General features: G+C 41.0%; 1 protein-coding gene and 1 long non-coding RNA gene across 2 annotated transcripts; one reads left to right on the top strand and one right to left on the bottom strand.

Annotated features, from left to right (window-relative positions):
• Positions 1–10,833: 10,833 nt before the first annotated feature.
• Positions 10,834–17,956, bottom strand: dynlt3 (dynein light chain Tctex-type 3). The gene is made up of 5 exons (XM_078559770.1): positions 17,811–17,956; positions 16,421–16,462; positions 15,457–15,580; positions 13,559–13,636; positions 10,834–12,936 (listed from the first exon to the last, which is right to left on the bottom strand). The coding sequence occupies exons 1-5, from the start codon at positions 17,835–17,837 to the stop codon at positions 12,860–12,862; spliced, it is 348 nt and encodes a 115-aa protein (XP_078415896.1). The 5' UTR covers positions 17,838–17,956; the 3' UTR covers positions 10,834–12,859.
• Positions 17,957–18,199: 243 nt separating this feature from the next.
• Positions 18,200–25,598, top strand: LOC144691569 (uncharacterized). The gene is made up of 2 exons (XR_013579174.1): positions 18,200–18,351; positions 25,273–25,598. It is a non-coding gene; the product is annotated as an uncharacterized LOC144691569 (long non-coding RNA).
• Positions 25,599–26,472: the final 874 nt, after the last annotated feature.

The following is a 26,472-nucleotide window of genomic DNA, read 5'->3' as shown; positions in this document are numbered from 1 at the left end:
ATTGGTGAGGCCACACCTGGAGTACTGCGTCTAGTTTTGGTCTCATTTAGGGAAGGAGTTCAGGGAAGGTTCACTAGGTTGATTCCTGGAATGGGGGGGTTGTCTTATGATGAAAGGTTAAGCAAGTTGGGCTTATAATCATTGAAATTTAAAAGAATGAGAGGAGATCATATTAAAACTCAAGATGGAGGGGGCATGATAGGATAGATGCTGATAAAATGTTTCCCTTCATGGGGGAATCTAGAGCTAGGGAACACAGTTTAAAAGGGGTTTCCCATTTAAACTGGAGATGAGGAGGATTCTTTTCTCTCATAGGGTCATTAATCTCTTTGAAATTCTCTACCCCAGAGAGCAGTGGAAGCTGGGTCATTGAATATATTCAAGGCAGAATTAGACAAATCTTTAATCTACAAGGGAGTCAAGAATTATAAAGACAGGTAGGAAAGTGGAGTTATGGTCTTATTAAGTTGACTCAAGGGGTTGAGTGGCCTCGAGTTAGCTCGAGGGGTTGAGTGGCCTCGAGTTAGCTCGAGGGGTTGAGTGGCCTCGAGTTAGCTCAAGGGGTTGAGTGGCCTCGAGTTAGCTCGAGGGGTTGAGTGGCCTCGAGTTAGCTCGAGGGGTTGAGTGGCCTCAAGTTAACTCGAGGGGTTGAGTGGCCTCGAGTTAGCTCGAGGGGTTGAGTGGCCTCGAGTTAGCTCAAGGGGTTGAGTGGCCTCGAGTTAGCTCGAGGGGTTGAGTGGCCTCAAGTTAACTCGAGGGGTTGAGTGGCCTCGAGTTAGCTCGAGGGGTTGAGTGGCCTCAAGTTAACTCGAGGGGTTGAGTGGCCTCGAGTTAGCTCGAGGGGTTGAGTGCCTCGAGTTAGCTCGAGGGGTTGAGTGGCCTCGAGTTAGCTCGAGGGGTTGAGTGCCTCGAGTTAGCTCGAGGGGTTGAGTGGCCTCGAGTTAGCTCGAGGGGTTGAGTGCCTCGAGTTAGCTCGAGGGGTTGAGTGCCTCGAGTTAGCTCGAGGGGTTGAGTGGCCTCGAGTTAGCTCGAGGGGTTGAGTGCCTCGAGTTAGCTCGAGGGGTTGAGTGCCTCGAGTTAGCTCGAGGGGTTGAGTGGCCTACTCCTGCTCCTATTTCTTGTATTATGTTATCAGTCACTGTTTTCATTCTGATCTCAAGTTGCAGGAGCACCGAGCTACCACTAGTTATGTTCCCTCCTGTGTTTATTTTCTATTCAGGAGCTTGTTTCCAAGAAATCCAATGGCAGCTCTAATAAATGCAACTTAATTTTGTGAGGACCCTTGACCTAGAAGCAGTACAGTAAGGAAAATCTGTGATTTCTTTAAAAGGTCTTGGACTGTGGAACCTATAGTTGTTTTTATGAATAAGTGAAAAGGACTTTTAAGAGCTTGCATCAATTATAAAGGAGTCAATTGTAATTTTCTTGGATAAGAAGAAATATTGATTGGTGTGGCTTGGTGAACTTCAACCTGGAAGTAGTACCCACAGGAAGGAAGTTAAGATGAAAAAGCTATGTGGCCAGATACAGAGAAGGCAGGCACAGAGGCGAATGCTGTAACGAACAAATGAGAGCTGCAAGCAGAGGAGCTGGTGGGTGAAGATGATCACACCGATGCAAACATAAAGAGACAGAGACAGAAAGAGGAACACGAGACTTTTTGAGAGGAAAAGCAGCAAAACATTCTCAGGAAGAGGTCAAAATAAAAGCAAAATACTGCGGATGCTTGAAATCTGAAACAAAAACAGAAAATGCTGGAAAAACTCAGCAGGTCTGGCAGCATCTGTGGAGAGAGAAACAGAGTTTCTTAGGCATTTTCTGTTTTTGTTTCAGGAAGAGGTCAGTTTTTCTGTTTGGCAAAAAAGGAGACAGGTGGTCTTAGAGGGAGCTGGCTAAAAAGGTCTAAAACTTGGAAAGATGTGCGACTAGCCCAGAGACACTGAAGAACTGGATGTTTCCCCATAAGTAGCCAAACCATGAACTGGGGTTTTAATAGTCAGTTGAAAAGGAACTCTTGAAAGTTACACCATCAGAACTGTCATGACTTGAAGGAGAGAGGGTTCACAGAATTGTGCCTTGCTGATAATTGTACCCGTGAAACTCAATGGTGAAAGCTGTTGTCAAAAAGGACTCCTGACCTACCCTGTGTAAATGAAGAACAGCATATAATGGAACTGTGTAGCTATGAAGTGCCACATTTGTGAGGGGAGTGATGTGAATGCTTAAGACATATCTTTTTTGTATCAACTATTTGAAGTGAAATTTACCTCTTCATTTGAAGTATCCTTTGCCTGTTAATTCATGGGCAGAATTTTTCATATGGCGGGTGGGCTTGGCGGGATCAGCTCCAGCGCCATTTTACACGGGTAGGTCAATTAAGGCCCGTCCAGCATAAGACACGACCAGTACCTGTGCGGGTGAGAGGAAGAGGGAGAGTCGGGGCCAGTGCTCTTTTGCACATGCACGCGAAAGAGCACTTCAATCTCCGTGAGGCACGGAGCTGCCTCAGAGAGATTGAATCGATATTAAAATTATTAAATAAAAGGTTTAAAAATTTATTTAAACATATCCCCTCATGTGACTGTGTCCATGAGTTGGGACATTACATAAGAACTAGGAGCAGGAGTGGGCAATTCAGCCCCTCGAGCCTGTCCTGCCATTCATTACGATCATGGCTGATCTCATTTCGGCCTCAACTCCAATTTCCCGCCCTCTCCCCATAACCTTTCTACCCATTACTAATTAAAAATGTATATTTCCTCCTTAAATGTATTTAGCGTCCCGGCATCCACTGCACTCTGAGGTACTGAATTCCACAGATTCACGACCCTTTGAGAAAAGTAATTCCTCCTCATCTCTGATTTAAATCTACTACCCCTTAAACTAAAACTATGGCCTCTCGTTCTAGAATGCCCCAGAAGGGGAAACATCCGCTCCACGGCTACTTTGTCTATCCCCTTTAGCATCTTATATACCTCAGTTAGATTTCCGCTCATCCTTCTAAACTCTAGCGAGTATAGGCCTAAACTGCTCAATCTCTCCTCATAAGACAAGCCCCGCATCTCTGGAATCAATCTAGTGAACCTCCTCTGAACCGCCTCCAATGCAACTACATCCTTCCTCAAGTAAGGGAACCAAAACTGTGCACAGTACTCCAGGTGCAGTCTCACCAATGCTTGTACAGTTGCAACAACACTTCCCTATTTTAATACTCTATTCCTTTAGCAATAAAAGCCAAAATTCAATTTGCCTTCCTTATTACCTGATGTACCTGCGTACTAGCTTTCAGCAATTCATGCACGAGGACACCCAGATCCCTCTGCACTGAAGCATTCTGAAGTTTCTCTCCATTTAAATAATGTCGCCTTTTTATTCTTCCAACCAAAATGGATAACCTCACACTTATCCATGTTAAACTCCATCTGCCATATTTTGGCCCATTCACCTAACCTGTCTGTAACCATTTGTAAATTTATTTCTGCATTGCAACTTACTTTCCCACCTATTTTGATGTCATCTGCAAATTTAGCTATAGCACCTTCTATCCCTGAATCCAAGTCATTAATATAGATTGTAAATAGTTGGGGCCCAAGGACCGAACCCTTGGCACCCCACTAGTTAAAGCTTGCCATCCAGAAAAAGACATTTATCCTGACTCCCTGCTTTCTGTTGGTTAGCCAATCCTCTATCCAAGCTAATATATTACCCCTAACTCCGTGTGATCTTATCTTGTGTATTAGTCTTTTGTGCGGCACCTTATCAAAGGCCTTTTGGAAGTCCAGATATGCTACATCTACAGGATCCCCATTATCTACTTTGCTTGTCACATCTTCAAAGAACACTAACAAATTAGTCAAACATGATTTACTCTTCATAAAACCATGCTGACTCTGATGGATTGCATTTTGACTTTCCAAATGCCCTATTACTACTTCCTTAATAATGGATTCCAACAATTTCCCAACGACAGACGTTAAACTAACTGGTCTGTAGTTTCCTATTTTCTGTCTCCCCCACTTTTTGAGTAAGGGCATTATATTAGCATTTTTCCAATCCACTGGAACCTTTCCAGAATCCAGGGAATTTTGGAATATTATAGCCAATGCATCCACTATCTCCACTGCCACTTCCTTTAAAGACCCTGGGATGTAGGCCGTCAGGTCCTGGGGACTTGTCACCCTTTAATCCCAATAGTTTACTCAGTACTTTTTCTCTAGTGATGGTGATTATTCTAAGTTCCTCCTCTATATCCTCTGCACTACATATTACTATTGGGGTGGTACAAGTGTCCTCCACTGTGAAAACTGAGGCAAAATATTGATTAAGCGTCACTGCCATTTCTGCGTACCCCACTATTAACTCCCCTATTAATTTTATATTAATGAAAAATTTTTTATTTAATAAGCTTTGGGAAACTTCATCCCACACGTGGATGAGGTTTCCTGAAAAACACGAAGGCTGCTTGGGCTTTCCACCTGCCTGCCAATCTTAAGGTTGGATGGGCAGCGTTAACACAATAATTGCTTTGCTAATGGTCCTAAAAAGCTGTTTACATTTTGGCAGGCGCACAGCTAACTTTGGCGTGCGCCCGCCAAACGAAATATCGCAGGACTGCACGATGACGTCAGGACACATGCCCGACATCACCACGCGTCATTTTAGGTGTCGGCATGTCGGGCCCGACCCCAACCCCACATGCCGAATAAAACATTTTGCCCCATGTTTAATTTAGGTAGATTTGAATTTGGGTTAAAGTAAAAGTTGCAAAAAGTGAAATCTTATTGGTAATTTCTTTTTGGCAGATCATTTGATAAATTTGATTATTTTGGATTACAGCTCCCCCATGAGGTCATAATTTTCCGACGGTGCAGGATGTCAATGCTAAAGATATCAGAATATTAAGATGCTCTCTACCAGACTGCCCCCTGGTGGGGGTACCCTTTCTCGTATCTCGTATTTTTTACTCAAAATGTGCATACGAAGTGCATACGTAATGTTTACACAATATATTTAAGTAATTCTTCAAATAGAATTTTTTATGTTTGAGACATAAGCACCTTACAAAGCACTGGAAGAGTTTATTAATCATGGGTGACTTTAATTTCCATGTAGATTGGGAAAATCAAATTGGCAGAGGTAGCCACGAGCAAGAATTCATAGTTTGTATTTGGGACAGTTTCCTTGAATAATATGTTGTGGATCCAACCAGGGATCAGGCTATTTTGGATCCGGTAATGTGTAACGAGGCAGGTTTAATAAATGATCTCAGAGTAAAAGATCCCCTGGGAAACAGTGACCATAACATGGTGGAATTTAGCACTCAGTTCGAAAGTGAGAAACTTAGTTTGGAAACATCTGTGCTAAACTTAAATAAGGGTAATTGCAAAAAAATGAGGGCAGAGTTGACTGGAGTGGACTGGGAAAGGCATTTAGCAGGAAAGACGGTTGGTGAACAATAGCAGACGTTTAAGAAAATAGTTCACGACTCACAACAAAGAGATATGCCAGTGATGAAGGAGGATTGTAGGAGGGGGATAAACCAACCATGGTTAACCAAGTAAGTTAAGGACAGTATCAAAGTGAAAGAAAAAGCATACAATGTAGCAAAGATTAGTGGGAAGGCAGAGGATTGGGAAAGTTTTAAAAACGAACAGATGACGACCAAAAAAAAATGAAGAGGGAGAAAATAAACTTTGAGGGTAAACTAGCAAGTAATATAAAAATGGACAGTAAGAGGGGTTCTTTAAATATATAAAAAGGAAAAGAGAGGCCACAGTCAATATAGGCCCCTTAGAGAATGAGGCTGGGGAAATAATAATGGGAAACCAGGAAATGGCAGAAGAGTTGAATAAATACTTTGCCTCAGTCTTCACGGTAGAAAACACGAATAGCATACCAAAAATACTAAATAATTATGGGGCAAAAGGGGGCAGGAAATAAACACAATAACTACCACTAGAGAAAAAGTACTAGGGAAACTAATGGGGCTAAAGGCTGATAAATCATCTGGACCTGATGGGTTGCATCCTAGGATATAAAAGGAAATAGCTGCAGAGATAGTGGATGCACTGGTAGTAATCTTCCAAGGATCCTTAGATTCTGGAAAAGTCCCAGAGGATTGGTAATGTTTTCAAAGAGGGAGGGAGACAAAAGTCAGGCCAGTTAGCTTAATATGTCATTGGGAAAACGTTGGAGCCTATTATAAAGGATGTAATAGCAGGGCATTTAGAAATACATAACCTAATCAAGCAGAGTCAGCATGGCTTCATGGAGGGGAAATCATGCCTGACAAATTTATTAGAATTCTTTGAGCAGGTAACAAGCAGGATAGATAAAGGGGAACCAGTAGATGTAATATATTTGGATTTCCAAAAGGAGTTTAATAAGGTACCACACATAAGACTACTTAATAAGAGTCCATGGTGTTGGGGGTAGTATATTAGCATGGATAGAGGTCTGGTTAACTAATAGACGACAGAGAATCAGGATACGCAAGGCATTTTCAGGATGGCAACTTGTAACTAGTGCAGTGCCACAGGGATCAGTGCTGCGGTCACAATTATTTACAACATATATTAATGACTTGGATGAGGAAAATGAATGTGCTATCGCCAAGTTTGCGGATGACACAATAGGTGGGAAGGCAAGTGTTAAGGATGACACCAAGAGTCTACAGAGAAATATAGACAGGTTAAGTGGGTGAGCAAAAATGTGGCAGATGGAATATAATGTAGGAAAGTGAGAGGTCATGGATTCGGCAGGTAGAGGAGCTGAATATTATTTAAATGGAGAAAGACGGAAGAAAGCTGCAGCACAGAGGGCAGAGGGATTTGTGGGTCCTCATGCATGAATCTCAAAAAGCTAACGTACAAGTTCAGCAGGTAATAGGGAAGGCAAATGGAATGTTGGCCTTTATTTCAAAGGAAATGGAATATAAAAATGGGGAAGTCTTGCTAAAACTATGCAAGGCACTAGTTAGGCTGCACCTAGAATACTGTGAACAATTTTGGTCCCCTTATCTAAGGAAAGATATACTGGCATTGGAGGCAGTCTGGAGAAGGTTCACTAGGTTGATCCCAGGTGTGGAGGGATTTTCTTATGTGTGGAGGGATTTTCTTATGAGGGGTTGAGTATATTGGGCCTGTACTCATCGGAATTTAAAAGAATGAGAGGCGACCTTATTGAAACATAAAAGATTCTTAGGGGGCTTGACAGGGTAGATGCTGATTGTTTCCCCTTGTGGGAGAGTCTGGGACCGGAGGGCACAATCTCAGAGCAAGGAGTCGCCCATTTAAAATAGGGATGAGGAGGAATTTCTTCTCTCAGAGAGTAGTCAATCTGTGGAATTCTTTACCGCACAGGGCTGTGGAAGCTGGGTCGTTAAGTATATTCAAGGCTGAGATAGACAGATTTTTAATCAGTAAGGGAATCAAGGGTTATGGGGAAAAGGCAGGAATATGGAGTTGAGGATTATCAGATCAGCCAAGATCTCATTGATTGGCAGAACAGACTCGACAGACCAAATGGCCTACTTCTGCTTCTACATCTTATGGTCTTATGGAGGAAAAACATTATAAGCATTAATAGTCAAACTAACCATCTAGGTAACAAATTCAAAGTCTGAAAATGAGTTATTAGCAAGGAGGGCACAAGATAGCATCTCATGAAGCTGAGGAGGGGTAAGTGACAGGCAGGGTGAATGCTCAATACCTGTAGGACTCAAGCACACATACAGGGAAGGTTACTATACTGTAAGGAACCTGGTAGTGCAAATTACCCAAGAGTTTCACATACCAGGTTGATGATGTAAGAAAACAGACACAGAATGTTGCCTGTTAACCAGTCTCACATTTATCACTCACTTGTGACAAAATAACTTTCATTACATCCCTGCATATCCCCCATTTCGGCACAGGACACATTCAAACTACAACTTACAGTTGAAAGTCTTACTCTAATCATATCTTCCATCTCACAGCACTGTCCTGCAAACAAGATCAGTTCTTAACATCCAAGATGAGCTTCAGGCTGGTCATCATTGGTTTGTTATGAATTGAGAAAGACAACACTGTTTTATGACATTGGGCAGCTGTGTCATGCTATTCAGTGGCACAGCAGGTATGTATGATAATATGGTATATTGTTAACTGAGCACTAGGTGCACCCCTGACAACCACCCCCCCTCCCCCACAGGAGTAACCCACATTTTATCACTATATAGGTGTCTCTTGTATTTCTTTTCTATGACAATAAGGTAACTATTACATCAAAAGTATGAGAGGAACTGTTTTTTGAAAAGTGCCAAAAATTACTGAAAATTTAATCTGGCCACATTTTCAGTATTCGGGAAAATAAACATCCAAGTAAAATATGAAAATTAGGTAAACCAATTATCTAATTGCAGGTAAAGACAAAGGTTCCCCTCATTGATGGGTCAAAATTTGTCTTGTAGAGTGAACTAGACTGCTAATAAAAATGATCACAACTCAGACTTATGGCCATACTTATGAAAGAGTACAAGTCCTTTATAGTCCAAACTTGGTACAGCAAAGGCTATCAAGATATGCAATATGAGGGGCATAAAGCCAAGTCTTTGAACCTCACAGTAGTATCCCTTTGCTCTAAAAGAAACTGTATCAGCAGAATTAGATTACATGGAGCATGATGGCATAATTTTTAAAATTGCATTAAAATGTCAAAAGTAGGAAAATCATGGATAGCCAAAATATAAAAGTTTGCTGTAACAACTACAACAAGACCTTAATTTCAGAAATAGTCTACTTATAAGGGTAAAATATAACAGTAGCACTTTCTGTCAGTGGGTGATACAACTGGTAAGAACACCAATAGGCAGAATCAAGAAATGGAGGGATGCTGATTGAACCACTTGTACTTTTGTTTATCAAGGTCCTATCCTCTGCTCTGTCAGAAAGCATCAGACCCTCCATCAATGCCACCTAATGGGTGAGGAAAGGAAATATTGGAGGAACTAGTTGTCAAACTGCTCTTGCATGTTTATGTCAGCACAAGCAAAGGACTGCAGCAAGTTAGACACTATCCACAGGTGCATATCCCTGAAAAGCCTTTATATGGAGAACAAAATCAACAATTTGCTAGCAACAAGAAATGCTTCTTAGTTATCAATCAAAAATACGAGCAAGATGTTGCTACCTAATCATTCAACAACAGAATAAGCCTACCATTTTGGCATGCAGGTAAATGACTCCCTTTCGTAAAGATTACTTTTTAGAATGGAATACAAAGATTTCTGATTATAAAGTCACTTGCTTAAAAAATAAATGTTATTGAACAATTGTGGTCTTTAATTAAAGAAAAAACTATGGCAGTAACTTCTAGCTAGGAGTAGCATGACTTTTATGTTTCAAAGAATACCATGAAGCCTGAGATTAGGTAATAGCTTTTAACCTATTCCTGACAATTATTCCTTAATACCATTATCATTCAGTATCACTACCCTCAGCAGCTTTACATAAAAAAAATTCAAATGGGAATGGGGCAGAGAAAGAGCCCGGAGTGTCACTAAGAATGAGTGAGAGGCCATGAACAATGTGTGTTGCAGAAACTGTACATCAGCAGGTGGATTACAACAAGTCAGGCATATCCACTTCAGTACTTTTTTTCATGAAAAATCGAGGTTTTTAATGTTCTCAGGGATATTTCAATTTGGCCATACAACATAGACATAGTTATGGTGTACTTTTGTAAGGTCACTGCTAGAGATTTTGTAAACATTTTTGAAATAGGAATTCCCAAATAGCTAAGGTAAATATCTGAGTTCATTTAAAGCACACACCATGCCGAAGAGCAGCTATCAACAAGCTGTTGAAGTCTGTGCTAATTCATGTGACTGGAAGAGGAATACATGTTCAATTATCATATCTACACAAAACGAAATAAATGAGAATACATAGATACAAATCTTAAATTTATACTGTATAGTTCAATAAATAAACAGGTGCAGAAAAAGGAAAATAATCAACTGATGTCAATGTGGTTCAGACATATCTACAGGCAAGTGTCGATGGATAATCAAGGAAATATTCTTTACTGAATCGCATTGAGAAGTAATTTTCTAGATTTTGCTTTGCCTCGTGAAAGTCGACACTTAATTACAATCTAATATACTTGAAATTGACTTTACATTTTATTTTAGTCCTAGAAGTGTTTCACCAACGTATTACTTAAAGGCCTTTATACTTATGTTGTAACTGCTGCAGAGTACCAGGCTGTGCTACTAGCCACATGTTTCTGCCAGTGATTGAGAGCAAGAGGTTGTAAAGGCTTCTGGTGGGTTAAAAGAATACCCAAATAAAAGCTTTGCATAGCTGAGAAGAATTTATGGATTCACGGACATTACAGGTTGAAGTAAATATGTGCAGTTTTATTGATTCTACAATAAATCACTTCACTTATCTGGACTTAAGAACCAAAATTGCCGTTCTTTCACAATTCCTATTTCTGTTACTTTAATGGCGGAAGTAACTGGTTTAAAGTAATTTCTAACCTTTAGCTTACAACAGTGGTTGAGCTCCAAACAAAAACAACCACACCGTATAAATCCCAGTCAGCCATGGCTCACAGTTGGTAGCAGTCTTAATTGTGGTTTCAAGGCCTACTCCAGAGACTTAAACACAAAAATCTAAGCTGACATTTCAGTACTGAGGGAGTGCTGCACTGCCTGAGATGCTGTCTTTTGGATGTGACGTTAAAGTGAGGTCTCGTCTTCCCTCAGAAGTGGTGATCCCATGGGACTATTTTGAAGAGCAAAACAGTTATCCCCAGAGTTCTGTCCAATATTTATTTTCAATCAACATTACTAAAAAGAGATTAGTTGATTATTATTAAACTTCTGTGTGTGGGATCTTGATGTGAACGAGTTGGCTGCTCCGTTTCCTACATTTCAACTGTGATGACACTTCAAAAAGTACTTCGTTGGCTGTAAAGGGCTTTGGGATAGCCTGAAGCCATGAAAGGTGCTTTATAAATGCTAGTCTTTCCTTCCTATCAGGTCAGTATGGAAACTACCTTTTATGTATTTGTATGTGACTGCTCATAGCTATCAACTTTAGATCAGTTATAGCAAATCTAAATAAACATAAGTACAAGAACTGATCATCAGCCTCATTTTTAGCCAGTTTTCCCTGACATAATTCCTCACTAAAATTCTGTCTACACGCATCAACCATTAAAGTGAAAACAGAATTAAAATAATAATTTTTGATTTAATATTTTCAGCCCCAAAATAACTTCCCACATATACACATCTCCTTTCAAATAATTCATATGTTAACAAAATTAGTTGCAAAAAATGGTCCAATTTTGAATATAAAGCTTTGCTTCTTCCCTCATCCAAATGGACTTCTTATAGTTGTGTTCCTTAATCTATTTAATATAATTTTACTGAATTCCATTCTTGCAGGTATTGGGTAAAGACAAGCCCTTTCAGTTTTTTTAAAACATCAAAAGAATTTCAGCACCCAGTTTTAAAACAGAATTATAGTTTGAATGCATTTAAATGAATTTAAAAAAAGCTTCATCTCTCTCTGTATCAAAGAATAATTTATTTTACTATTTAGTGCAAGAAATTACTGAACTTAACATATAGTGATCAAAATGAGGCTTTTATCTTTCATCTTAAGTGAAAACTCCGACACCTGCTTCATAGCATACAAGTCCTGAAACTTGCTTGAAGATACATCATCATGGATTACATAAAACAGCTCATCTCCTAATAGCTTCAAGAAAGTATTTTATATACAAATGTACTGGGTAGTGGGAAGCATTTTCAACTCATTACAGTAATGTCAAAAGGCAATATCCTGCTTTCAAGCCAACACTTCAATGCAGTGCTCTCAACATCCAAGTAAGTCAATCAGTATATTAAGAGGTTAAAGCATCAAAGGTGCAACTTTCACACCAAGCAGCAGTTATAATAGCCCAATTCATATACTGGTGCAATTCAGTGATTCAGACAGTGTGTTTTACCTCAACAGCATATTTTTAGATACCTAATCAATTCTAGCTACAAGTTTCAAATTGTCAACATACTCAAAACATTCAGAACTTTGAATCTACTACACTGCAAATATTGTATTTTGTCAAGCACCATAAACTAAAAAATGTCAGCAATTTATAAAATTTATAGATTTAATGCGATAATCTCTCCAATTTCAAAACAGAAATGGATCATTTTATCCAATAGGTTTTTCTTCTGAAAGCTCTCTTTCAAATCAGAAATACATGATTTGGAAAATAAGCTTCTAAGTCCCAGATAAAATAAAGAAATGTGAATTCTGCATTACTTTCTCATTTCACTGTAGTTTTACAATAATCTAGGAAACGGATTGTCTGATTCAGTCAAATATGTACTGCAATGAAGAGTTGACAGTCAGCTGGCTAAACAGCAAAGCAATACAATGAGCTATTTGAACTGACCTTGTCAGTTCTCTATTGGAATATATGAATATAACACAACAATGTAATCCAATCTTCAAAATGGCAAAGAATTAAAAAAATTAGTGATATTTCTGTTGATAAAATCTCTACCATGGATACTGAAATCCACAGCTTAGTTACAACGCGGTGAAAGAGGAAACAATAGTCAGTTCTGGTGACACTCAATCAGGTGTTTAAAAGTAAGGCAGGAGTCCATTAACAGCAGCATGAATTAAGCAAGATATTGCCTTTTAAGGATGGATTACAGCTTTGTAACTCTTGCTCAAATGTATGCTATTATGCCTTATCCACAAACAATGCATGCTATTCCTAAAATCTCTCTTATATACACAGTTAAGAGTTGGTGCTTAGGAATGGCTTTGCACACTAGAGCTCCTGTACATCACAGCATAATGCTGACGGCAAACACGCTGATGACGCAATACATGGTCCTGTTTTCCCATCTCACGGTGCAGCTTCCTGCAAAGTGAAAAGGATGTATTAATCTATTCAGAATAATGCAGAGTTACAAAACAATACAGCTTACTCTACCACGGATTATATCTCAAGTGAAGCAACTTCAATTTTTTGAGCTGATGCATGGAAAAGATACATGCTAAACTCTTGCTTTCAAAATGCGATAGTCAGTTAAGTTGGAGAAGGATAAAAAGGCTGTTCATTTCTTAGTGATGATCTGCTAGGAACATACACTGGTTATTGTGTCTAATCAATCACGCACATCCACTTAGGCATGGTAATTGTTGTAGACTCTTATCAAAGTTGCATTACATTTTCACCTCTGAAGACAAACAGAAAAACTGAGTTTCACACCAGGGTAAAATGCCACAAGGTTGCTCTGACAGCCACCAGTTTCCATCAAACAATCTCAATTAAATATGTTCAGCCATCAATTGAGCACAATATCATAATTTAGTACTCAAAGCAATTTTCAGCAATTAGAAATCATCTATTATCTGATGGAAATGATAAACATTTCTATGAAATGCATGTGTTAACTCTGACTAAGGCACCAATTTCTCTTGCATCCTCTAGCATTAGGCATTTTTGCAATGAACATTAAATGTTAAGACAGAAAACTTACCATCGGTGCTGCTGTCCCAGTAACATGAACTCGCTGTGTGAAGACCAGCTCCACTTTTCTGCATTATTGCACAGGTCACTAGAAGCAGCAATACATTGTCATTTCAGTGGCATAATTCCGCTGTGAGAATATTTTTCTGAGTGACAAACATGCAAAGTTGGGAACATTTGCTTTTGTCGAAAAGCCAGTACATTGTTCAATCACCACAATAGACACTGATCGCCACAGCTTGGATAGTGTGGTGAATTATTTATTGTGTTATATTAGTGTAATTGAGTAAGCACATTGACATCTATGTATTTATTGCCCATCCTTGGTTGCCCTGCAAATGTGGTTGTGGATCTGCTTACTGAACCATTGGCATTGGTTTGATACTGAGTGGCTTGCTAGGTCACCAGTGGAGTCAACCATGTTGGTTTAAGACTGGAGTCACATATAGGTAAGATCGGGTAAGGACAGTAGGTATCCTTCCCTAAAGGAGGTTAGTGAAATAATTGGGTTTTAACAATAATACAATAGCTTCATGGTCAATTTTACTGTTCCAGCTTTCCATCTCCAGTTTTGTTGAACTGAATTCAAATTCTCAAACCACCATGGTGGAATTTGAACGAGCCGTCTCTGGATTATTAGTTAGTAACTTAACCACTACACTACTGTATCTAATTTAGCTCAGGTGCATTTTTAAATCAAATTGTTACTGTGGAAGCATTTGGAATTAATCTCTAAAACCAGGGTTCATAGAATATGTATCCTATATCCATCAGCATACGATCAAAGACATTCCAGGGAAGCCTCAAACATTATAAGATATTCCGCAATATCAAGGTATTCCTATGGTCAAAATGTTTATTCATTTATAAATTAGTAACTTTATTTTTCAATCCTCCCACTTATTGAAGGAACTGTCCTTTTCATGCATCCATTTCCTTCAAAGCAACCCCAACATATGAAAGGATAGTCGTTTGGTAGTACAGAACTAGAGTATTGCTGAAAAAAGAGACACCTCTCTTTTTTCAGAAATATGGAAATATACAGCAATGTGCAGGTAATTTATAGAAGAGCGCTTTATTCTTACAAGACATTTCTGATTGCAACGTAGACAGTAACCACCGAATGGGTGACAGTTGGCATGAGGATCAGAAAACCCAGGCCATTATTTGTTGCCCGGGCAAAGTTAAGCTCTGAACTGAATGTCCAACTATCACTCCAAAGTAAATCACAAAAAAAAGAGAAGTCTGAAAATCATCTTCCTACACTGGATAAGCATTAGAGCACTTAAAAATAAAACTGTAGGAAGTTTATTTGAACCATTGAAGACCAGGAGAAGCTCTCAATTTTATGAGCCTTTCTTAAAACAATCCTTTAGAAAACTATATTAAGTTCAATGTCAAATACAGTCTTCCTTTCATTTATCTCATTAGCTACAAATTCCACCTTCTAAAAAAATCAAGTATATTGCTCAAGAACATAGATAAATTAACAGTGATTCCACAACAACATGATAGAAGCACCCTGAATGAATGCACCTCAGTGCATTCCACTGAATCTCTACTTACCCGATAAAAGATCAAGTGTCAAACCTTTTGTGTGCACAAGGATGAAGGATACGTTATTTAATGTTCATATCTCAAATTGTTCTTGCAGAAACTTTCCCAATCATACATTGTTTTAAATTGTGAAAGTCAAACTAGGAATACTTGGCAAGAAAGAGATAATGGTACACATCTCTCCAGAATTTTAGGATCGGTCTCACACTGTACTAAGACATACTTATCCCGCATTTTCTGAATCTGTACTACATGATCTTGAAGTGGAGGATAAAGTCTACAAATCTCACCAGCTTAATAATAATATATGCCTTCATGAAGTAGTCTTTTACTTTATTAAAAAATACTCACCAATGTATTTAAATGGTTTTCCCATTTTAACCAAATGCATCAGGGATTGTTCAACTACAGCAGCAGTCCACTGATTGATCTTGCTGTGATTATAGTCAATCCCTCCGATAATACTGTCAACGCACTGAAAATAAACCACTGAAATTAACTGCTCATTTATGGTTTAAAGATTTCTGCTAATTTGCTTTAAGTATACTTGTAAATGTTAGATCATTTAACATAAAATAAACACAACAGAATGGCTTTCCACTTGGATAAAGATTACATTTCAAGGAGAAAGGAAGGAAAACAACTGTACAGTATCACAAGATGGATACAATAAGAAAAGCCATTAAGGAAGTATTGCATTACCCATCTACGAAGACAGTACAGTTCACAGATCATCACCCTCGTCCCCATTAGAGCATCCAACTATTCCTTATAATGATTCTAGAGTTTTTATCTTCGTTAACATACCCAGAAATCCAATCTGTATGTTCTCCAGAGACAATGATCAAAAACCTATTAAACAAATGCTAAATTTTCCTTTTAATGATTTGAGCCCATTCCATCTTGTGCTGGTGTGGTTTAATTTGTGGTAGTATTCTAAATATAATGCTTCAATGCCAGTTAAATAGCAATAGATGCTCAGGTACCCAAAAAACACATTTTCTTCTATGCAAGTTGGGGAACTCTGTTAATTGTGCTGAACCCAAAATGCTCATCCCTCAGATGCACAATGAGATTAGGGATAGACTTTAAAAGACTAGTTACACTTAACTTATTCAACAAGATAAAATGTTCATCTGAATACAGGTTCTCTGTCAAATAGACCATTATTTACAAACAGAGATCTCATATTCAGAAGGGTAGATGCACATTAGCCTCAGCACCAGAACATTAGTTACCAAATAATTTTTTTAAATTCACCTATTTTAATGCAGCCAATTGCAAATATGCAGCAAACACAACCTTCCATACTTACCTCTTTGACAATATTACTGGCTTCATCTGCATTGAAGGCAACCTGCAAACAAGCAACACAATTCAGCAATATATCTGACATCAGAAAATTTACACATTGCTAGCAACCTAGATTATCTAAAACAGATTACATGTGATGTAATAAGAGTATTTTAAAAATACAGAATACAAGTAGGGGAGGAAAAAAGCAAGAAAAAAAGTTGAGTGAGGGAGATGTCGGGGAGAGGTTTACTGGAACATTATGGAAGGAACCGGGACATGGAGGGTATTGGGGGTTGGGAAGGGTATTAGGCTGGTGGGGAGTATCAGGGTTGGGGTCTATTGGGTTGGGAATATTAGGTGCTGGGGGTATTGGGGTAGGGGTATTGGAAAGGAGGGTTGGATGGGGGTATTGGAGAGGGGCATTGGGGTGGGGATACTGGAGAAGAGCATTGGGGTTGGCTGGTACTGGACGGGGTATTGGGGTGGGGGTAGAGGCATTGGAGGGGTGTTGGGGTGGGGGTGGAGGCATTGGAGGGGGTATTGGAGTGGGGGTGGAGGCAGGTATTGGGGTAGGGGTATTGGGGGTGTATTGGAGTGGGGTATTGGGGTGGAGGTATTGGAGGGGGCATTGGAGTGGAGGCATTGGAGTGGGGGTGGAGGCAGGTATTGGGGTAGGGGTATTGGGGGTGGAGTTATTGGAGATGGCATTGGGTGGGGGCACTGAAGCAGGTATTGGGGTGGGAGGTATTGGAGGTGTATTGGAGAGGGGTGTTGGGGGTAGAGTTATTGGAGAGGGTATTGGGTGGGGGCACTGAAGCAGGTATTGGGGTGGGGGGTATTGGAGTGTTTTGGAGCGGGGTGTTGGGGGTGGAGTTATTGGAGAGGGTATTGGGGTGGGGGGTATTGGAGTGTATTGGAGCGGGGTATTGGAGTGGAGGCATTGGAGTGGGGGTGGAGGCAGGTATTGGGGTAGGGGTATTGGGGGTGGAGTTATTGGAGATGGCATTGGGTGGGGGCACTGAAGCGGGTATTGGGGTGGGGGGTATTGGAGTGTATTGGAGCGGGGTATTGGAGGGGGGTAATGGGGGTGTAGGTAAGGGGGTGGAGGTATTGGAGAGGGTATTGGGTGGGGGCACTGAAGCAGGTATTGGGGTGGGGTGTATTGGAGGGGGTATTGGAGGAGGGGGGGGTAATGGGGGTGTAGGTATTGGAGGGGTGAATTGGGGTGGGGAGGACAGAGGAGCGGTCGAAACTCTGTCGATGCTGATGATCGTCTCTCAGCCGCCGCCCTGATGGGGCCGCTCTCAGCTTCTGGCATGTCTCAGACAGCGCGGCCGCAATGAAGTGTCATCCAATCGGCCAACTGTCCGAGTCCAGTTCCCCGTATCTTTTGCCCCCGCCCTGCTCACCTCCTCGCTGGCCTGATACTCCTCCATCCTCCAGGCTGGCGCTCCCTTCCCCGAGCCGCCACCTCTTTGCTCTGACTACCACCTGACGTGGATCCACAGGACAGACAGCTGACGCAAGACGGCCCGGGGGGTCCACCCACAGCGCCACCTGGCGGCCAGGAGGTCCCGCACGCCGCGCCACCTGGCGGCCTGGAGGTCCCAGGACCTCAACGAGAGGTCCACTCACCGCGCCACCTTGCGGCCTGGAAGTCCGGTCACCGGGAGGTCCGCTCACCGCGCCACCTGGCGGCCAGGAGGTCCCGCACGCCGCGCCACCTGGCGGCCGGGAGGTCCCAGGACCTCAACGGGAGGTCCGCTCACCGCGCCACCTGGCGGGCCGGAGGTCCGCACATCCCGCCATCTGGCAGTCCGGAGGTCCGCACACCGCGTCACCTGGCGGCCGGGAGGACCCACCCTCGCCACCTGGCTGCCCGGAGGATACACTCTCGCCGCCTGGCGGACGACCGAAGAGGTTTCGATTCAAAGGTCTTACTGGCAAAAGGTTTGTAATAATGGAAACTTCGAGTAAAAATTGAGCTGAAACAAATCAGAAAATATTAGAGTTAATTTTACACAATGAAGTAGTTGAAGCTAAATAACATTTTATCATTTATCATGCGACACTCAAATTTAGGTGATAGTGTTTGTGTCCTTGGAATAAGTCCAGAGGAGAGCTACCAAAAGGATTGTCATTTTACTTAGATAGGCTCAAGGATCCTAGCCTATTAGCTTCTGTGAAAAGGTCTTGTGGCACAATGCTACAGTCCCTAATCTGGGTTCAAGTCCCACTTCAGAACCTGATGGAGGAAAGTCTGTTCATAATATCAGCCTGTAAATCCTTCCAATATGCCTGATGGCGGGCAGCAAGAGTGGGAGAAGGTCAGCCATACTGCGGTACTTTGCCAAGCACAATCATGGACCAATCCAATGGAAGTCCATGGTTGCCAGTGCCCTCTTAGGGCCTGGTACCTGGAGGAGGAGACTGTATGAAATAAATACACGGCTAGATGGCAAGCTTATTGAGAGATTAACAAAATGGGGAGGACCAGGGATCATGAGTTTAAACTATGCAGACAGCAGGCATAAACTGGAAGTGAGGTGGTTCTTCTTTTCCCAGAGAGTAGCGAGTCTCTGGAATACATTGCCATGGACTTGATGGACCAGTTCTTCATTGGGAAAGAAATCGCATCATATAAATTAAGTGTGTTTATAGGTAAACACTTAGTTCCCGTGATCTCTTGGATTGGTTTTGTACACCTGTTCGGGGGTGGGGGGAGGTCAGAAAACAATATTTCAGCGTCTTTCTCTTATCATTCCTGTTCCTTTCCTCACTCAAGAGATTACATGGCAGCTGAGGTTGTCTATTCATGATGCTCCGGCCATCGTGGTGTGTGGGGCAGCCTAGCTGGACCAGTTGGACTTTTCCTGACAATCAGTTTTGGATTTGAGAAAAATCTCGACCTTGAAATTTCTCGTGCTCTTCTGGGGCCCACAGTATCTTGGGATTATTTTGGGGAGTCAGAGTTGTTTTTTCTGAATTGACTGCAGTTTGTTTTCCCTGTTTTTGCTTCTTCTTGATGATAACATTTATGGAGGTTGGGTCAGTTGTTAACTTGGTTATACCTGGTTTGGATGGGGTGTATTTAATGGGCCTAATGATCAAACTGAAATTGACATCAATATAATTCCATTTAAAATACATTTTAATCATCACAAAATAAAAAGCACACAATCGGGAAATGCTAACTCCATTTCTTTCACAATGTCTATATTGCTGGAGAACTTGATAATTACACTTTGTGGTTGACATGTTACAGCATCTTAATCCATATAATCTGACTGCTTTATGCAACATTTCAATGAAACGAACTGGGCTGGTGTTTATTTCCACAGTAAAAACGTACCGCTTTCTATCTAAAGATCTAAAGATCTTCAAACTACAGATTTGATTGAAATGAAAACAGAAATATTTATTTTTTACAAAACATCCTGCATGAAGAATTTCAAACAAATGTTCATCAATCAAATTTGTCTCAGAACCTATCATTGCATGATCTTGGGCCAAGGTTCTGCATTACATGTTATTTATCATTTGTCCTTGTACACATGGATGGATGTGACACTGCTTGCCGCTATTCATCTTCCTGGCAGATTCAAGCCTCCAGTGAATACCCTGTTATCACCCTTCAACTCAAATTAAATTAGACACTATTTTAGAGTGTATCCTGGACCTGGTGACCCAAACATCATATTGTTCAGTGGCTGTATTTAAGAATGTAAAACTAAGCCATTTGTTACAGGTTGCAAAACAACAATATTGAGTGCATGTTGTACTGTGGTGAAAATTTAAGAATCATTTGTAGTTTTAACTTTTTTCCAGGTCAACCTTCTGGATATTTTCCTTGTTTCAATGGGAACCCATAACTACTTATTGGCATTTTAATAGCATACTGGTCTCATATTGATCATCATGTACAAAAAAATGAAGATGTTCTAAACTCATAGATGGATCTGTAAGATTGCAGCTCAGACTCTAATAATGGAGGAGCCTGGATTTGTTCATCAGATGCAATGTAAATTTAAATTTATGTGCTCCCATTATTCAACTCAGCAGAAGTTCAGACTGCTGGATCTCTGCCCACTGTACATCACATGCTCATTTCCAGCAGATAATTTACTGAATTTGTTTCTGACTCCCTAAAATAATTTCCAGAAGACTGTGGGAACCCAGAGCTCCTCATAATCCCTGCTAACTAGCAATTTACTCCCTAGAGTTGAAAATATCCTCTTCATACAGGGACTTTTGAAAGTTCCCTTTGAATGGAATCCTTACAAAAAACGTAGGGTAGGAAGCACCCATCTGAAACATAGGAACAGGAGTAGGCCATTCAGTCCCTTAAACCTGTTCCATGGGTGGTAGCTTCATTAACATATTAAGATAAGGCCAAATATGGCTTTTACACCATTTTCCAATATTCTCCAGGTGAGCACAGTCTCCAGGGTTACTAGAGAGTGGCGAATATAGAGATGTTAATTTAGAAGACCTAGTAACGTTGAGGTAGGTGTTTCAATCAATTCTCAATTCTGGCAGTTAGGTTCTCATAAGCCTATGCATCAATTGTTCTTTTTCACCTCAGAACCATTACTGGCAGCAGTAAGTTTTCCAATTAGAAATCAGTCTATGTGACATGTTTAGAAGCACAAAGGAGAACAAACAGAGACATGGGTGGGAGGTGCTCTGCACCAACATACTCCAGCAGACAAAGGTGAACATATTTCATTTTGGCCGTTGAATAGCGCGTGCACACCCTCCTATTCTTAAAGGAAGCTGGATCAGCAGATGACACCACTGCATGCCACATTTATGGAATATTTCAATCTCATCAAATTTTCACAACAACTTTATGCGTAGTATGTGATTCATCACTAAATGTGAACAATATTTTAGTAATAATCAGTTAATCTATGGCAATATTTGTTCATTACGGTTTTTTCAGAATCCGCTGTTAAACTCTGTGACACATTTACACACAATCAGTTTTTTTGACAAGACCACTGTTCCCACATTTTTCAAGTCCCATTCACCTATGAGCCCTGTTCTCACTGACCTACATTGGCCTCTGATCAAACAATATCTTGATTTTAAAATTCTCAACCTTGTTTTTCAAATCTCTCCATGGCATCATGACTCCCATCGCTGTAACCTCCCTCTGCCCTACTGTCCTCTGAGACATCTGCATTCCTCCAATTCCAGCCTCTTTAGCATCCTGGATTTTAATTGCTGCATCATTGGAGGCCATGCCATCAGTTGCCTGGACCCTAAGCTCTGGAATTCCCTCCTCAAACCTCTCCACCTCTGTACCTCTCTTTCCTCTTTAAAACATTCCTGAAAGCCTACCTATTTGACTAAGCTTGTGGTTATCTACCCTAATATTTCCTTATGTGGCTCAGTGTCAAATTTTGTTTGTAAGATTCCTGTGAAGTGCCTTGGGATGTTTTACTGTGTTCAAGAAGCTATATAAGCACAAGTTATTGTTATCCTGTCATCAAGCATCTGTGCCGGGCCATTACTCTTGTGTGAACCTTGACTGTGAATGCTAGTTAGGTCACTGTTCTTCACTGCAACGCCCTCAAGCCAGTGTCGGCTCCCATCTACACCAAGTGCGGCTCCCCCACTCCATCCATCCATTTTCAGTAACCGCTTTATCCTCAGAGGGTCGCAGTGAGCCAGAGCCTAGTTCAGCATTATATTCCTATTTATTTTATTTTTAACATTAAAAAATGATAACTGAGCCCATCAAAAGTCAGCCTTCTTTACATGTCACATTGACCACATGGTACAACGTGCACCAATAAGTATATCAAAGTATGTGCGTTGTATGGTGACAGTTGTATTACCATAGCAACCACCATAGAGCCAACAGAGTATTCATCCGTTGGTGTCATGTATTTTTCTGGCCCAAGTGAGTTACTGGAGTAGTAAGCAATGATAATTTAGTAGTCGATGTGGCTCTCACACTGCAGGTTTTTTGCTAAAATGGCCCTTGCTTGAAAAATAGTGAAGACAACTGAGTTAGGTATTCAAATGCTGAGGAGCCTGGGGGACCCTCACCTGATGTTTACACATTCACATTTCCAACATGGAAAGCTGGATTACTATCAGCACGTGGAATCCTTGCTGATTTTACCCTCCCTGACCTAGAGACGCTGAGATATGTTCGCTAGCATTCCTTTAGTACAGGCTAACTCAGCCTAGGGAAGGACTAAGCCCCAGACCTTCCTGCCCCTATGGCTCAGCATCTCACTGAATGAACTCATTGGGTCACCATGGGTAATCCATACCACTGAGATCTGGAAAAATTTGAAAACAATTGCAAGTATTTATAAATTTGATGCAGAAACAACTCATCCTTACCATACAGTTCTTGAACTTGGCACCAAATTCTTGATTGCACATAATCTTTATTGAGTTTGAGTCTTGACGCACTTGTTGACTTAAGCAATAATCAAAGAAAAATAAGCAATATCACCTGTTTCATTCTTGTCTTTCTCTACAAATTGTACCTTTAGAGGGTTCTCATCACACACAGTAAAAAAAAGTGAAAAATCGTGAGATTAAACCAAATCCTAATTCCATATATATGTACATAAGAATAGGATATTTTACATTACCTTCTTGTTGTTAAAGTTGTGACAGTAAATGGTTAAATGCATACACTGACCACATTTCAAAATTTGCAGATAATACCAAAATTGGAAGCAAGGGCAGAAAAGATTCACGAGAATGGTTCCAGGGATGAGGAACTTCAGTTATGAAGATAGTTTGGAGAAGTTGGGACTGTTTTCCTTGGAGAAGAGAAGGCTGAGAGGAGATTTGATAGAAGTATTCAAAATCATGAGGGGTCTGGAATGAGTAGTTAGGGAGAAACTGTTCCCATTCATGAAAGGATCGAGAATGAGAGGGCACAGATTTAAAGTAATTTTAAAAAAGCAAAAGCAACATGAGGAAAAACTTTTTCACACAGCAAATGGTTAAGGTCTGGCACTGCCTGAGAGTTTGGTGGAGGCAGGTTCAATGAAAGCATTCAAAAGGGAATTAGACTGTTATCTGAAAAGCAAGAATGTGCGGAGTTACGGGGAGAAGGCAGGGGAATGGCATTCGGTGAATTGCTCATTCAGGGAGCCAGTGCAGACACAATGGACCAAATGGCCTCCTTCTGTGCTGTAAAAATTCTGTCATTCTGTGAAACATCACTGCAAAGGCCACAGATGATGAAAAATGTTGTACAATTATGATTTCTACCCAAACCACCAGAGGGACACAAATATAATTACTTTGAGCAAACTTCATTACGCCTAAACATACCAGAAATTGATATACTCCCCTCCAACGGGGAACTGCAGCCTACATTTCTACAAGCAACCACAATCATAGAAATCCCTATTAACCACTTGACTGCTGACATCAGGCTATTTTTAATGAGCTGAGCAAAATAAAATGTCTCCACAGCTTCATTTTTCTCCCTCTGTTTGAAGTGTGTAACGCCTATGTTTCAATGCTGACATGGGAAAAAGCAGGAAGTAGGCATTTGGGAAATGTACATGTGAAGTTACATCGTTTCAGTCTGTGACATGGGAAGCTGTAATATCAGTGCATTGTGCCACCCTGCCCACTCATAAAAAATAATCACCAGTTTGTACATTGTTTAAAATTTTAAATTATGTTGATGGATGCAATGCAGTTACATAACCTTTTGTTCCAGATGACAGTCATAGGACTTTCGAGATGAAAAACAGATCAAGGTCCATTTTGTTCACTTTCTAACATTCTGCTGGTCACATGCTTGAATGGGGTTAATGACTGGTCATGACATCCTGTTTCAATCAGATGATGTAGATTAACTCAATTCAATAGTGTTAAAAGAGTGAAAGTGAATTGGAAGACATTTGATTTCAATACAAATAAAAATTGGGAGACACATCAAATGGACTGCCAATTTGCTATCATCCATTGTACACAAAGTCAAAGTTGATCCCAACTGGTCAATAACAGACTCAGGCACATAAGAAGGAAAACTTGCCAGTGGTGAAAATCTTTGGGAACCATAGGGGAGAATTTTACCTCCCCATTTGGGGGGAGGAGGGGGAGGCGGTGGGGGAGTTGTGCGGGGGTGGGTGCGAACTTGATCGGCGCCCCGATCGGGTCCGCGCCACCATTTTACATGGGTGGGCCAATAAAGGCCTGCCCACCGTGACACGAGCCCGGAAGCACTGAGCTGTGCGGGCGGTGGAGGGATTCCCTGAGTCGAGTCCACTGAAATCTCCCTGAGACACAGAGGTGCTTAATTTAAGTTTTAAGCATGTAAATAAAGAAATGAAAAATTTTTTAAAACATGTCCCCTCATGAGACAGTCTCACATGAGCGGGGACATGTCAATGAATTTTTTTTTTTAATTTTATTCAATTTTTAAACACTTCATGAAACTTCATCCTGCCCGTGGATGAGGTTCCATGAAAAACGTGAAGGCCGCCTGGGCTCTTCGCCTGTCGCCAACCTTAAGGTTGGGCTGGCAGCATTCTTAACTGCTTTAACTGGTTTCTTATTGGCCGTTGGCATTTCGGCGGGCACGAACGAAATATCGCGATGATGTCGGGACGCATGCCTGACGTCATCGCGCATCATTTTACGCATTGGGGAGCGGGCCCCATCCCCGCTTGCCGACCTGAAAATTCTGCCCATAGGTTCAAGGTCACTTGTTTCTCTCAAATGTATTACCCTTGCCATATTTCATGTCTAAGATTTCTTATATGTATATCCCAAAATACTATTTCCTGAAAGAAATCTAATTTGCATTTGAATGAATCAATATTGTTACAAATGCAAGACTTTACAAGACGGTTATGTTTTTAAAATTCATTTAAGGAGAAAGCAGGCTATCCTGGATAGAGGGGATGGTGATACTAACTCTGCCTGGATTCAGGCCCCTATGATCTGTAACGGAAACCTATTGAAAACCATGGCAGGTTTCACGCCTGGAACACAGAGACAGAGAGACAGAAACAGCTGCTGCTGAAAAGAGCAGAGAAAAAGACTGCCTTTGTGTCAGCAACAAAGGACACTGGAAGACTTTACCTGGTGTGGCAGGGAGAAGGGGGCCTGCTGAAAAGCTGGGAGGAGCTTGGAACTTAATCTTTAAGGCTACATATCTGTTGCAAGTGATGGGTAAAATAAAAATCTGTCATAAATGATATTTTAGTTGTGCTGATTAATGGGGAAGTACCTATTTAGTTTGGTGTATTAGTTAAGCCCAATGTTTAGCCTGTGTCGATTTTAGTTTATTATAGCGAAGGTCTTCAAATATGAAATCTTGTCCTTTGGTTATTTCCATTGGTGCCTGGGGAATTCATCTCTTTTTAAAAGTTATCGTCTCTTCGGGGATCATAATAATTTTTCTACTTCCCTGGGTAGCCTATTCCATAGGTTTACCGCTTGCAAACTGAAATAATGGCCAGAATTTTCCCGTCGGCGATTTGGGGGCAGGGCCCGCACGCCGACGGGAAAATGATGTGGGATGAAGTCGGGAGGAACCCCCAACATCATCCCGCCCCATTTAAATATTCAGGAAGGCGGGTGGATAGCGAAATCAGCCGTCCGCCCGCCGACCTGTCATTGGTCAATTGAGGTCATTGACAGGATAATTAAGGTAATTAAAGGCCCTGCCCGTCCAACATTAAGGCTGGTGGGCAGGCCAGGAGCCCCAGCGGGCTTCCGATAATACATGAAACCTCAACCACTGGCGGGATGAGGTTTCATGTCTGTTTAAAAAATCTTTAATAAAGTTTATGTGATATCTATTAACATGTCCCAACTCATGTGACATTGTCACATGAGGTGGACATGTTAATAATTTTTTTATTTTTCTATTTTTTAAGTTTACAAACCTTTCAGCGATCTCCCTGAGACAGCACTTAGTCTCAGGGAGCAGTGCGCTCTTTCGTGCGCATGCGTGAAAGAGCGCACTTTGACAGTTGGGGAATCCCTCCCCCCGCCCCGCACAGGAAGCGCTACATCGGGCAGGCCACTGGGTGGGCCTTAATTGGCCTGCCCACTTAAAATGGCGGT

This window comes from Cetorhinus maximus, chromosome 16 (genome assembly GCF_964194155.1).
Source record: "Cetorhinus maximus chromosome 16, sCetMax3.hap1.1, whole genome shotgun sequence".
NCBI lineage: Eukaryota > Metazoa > Chordata > Chondrichthyes > Lamniformes > Cetorhinidae > Cetorhinus > Cetorhinus maximus.
This window is presented reverse-complemented; position numbering and strand designations above follow the sequence as displayed.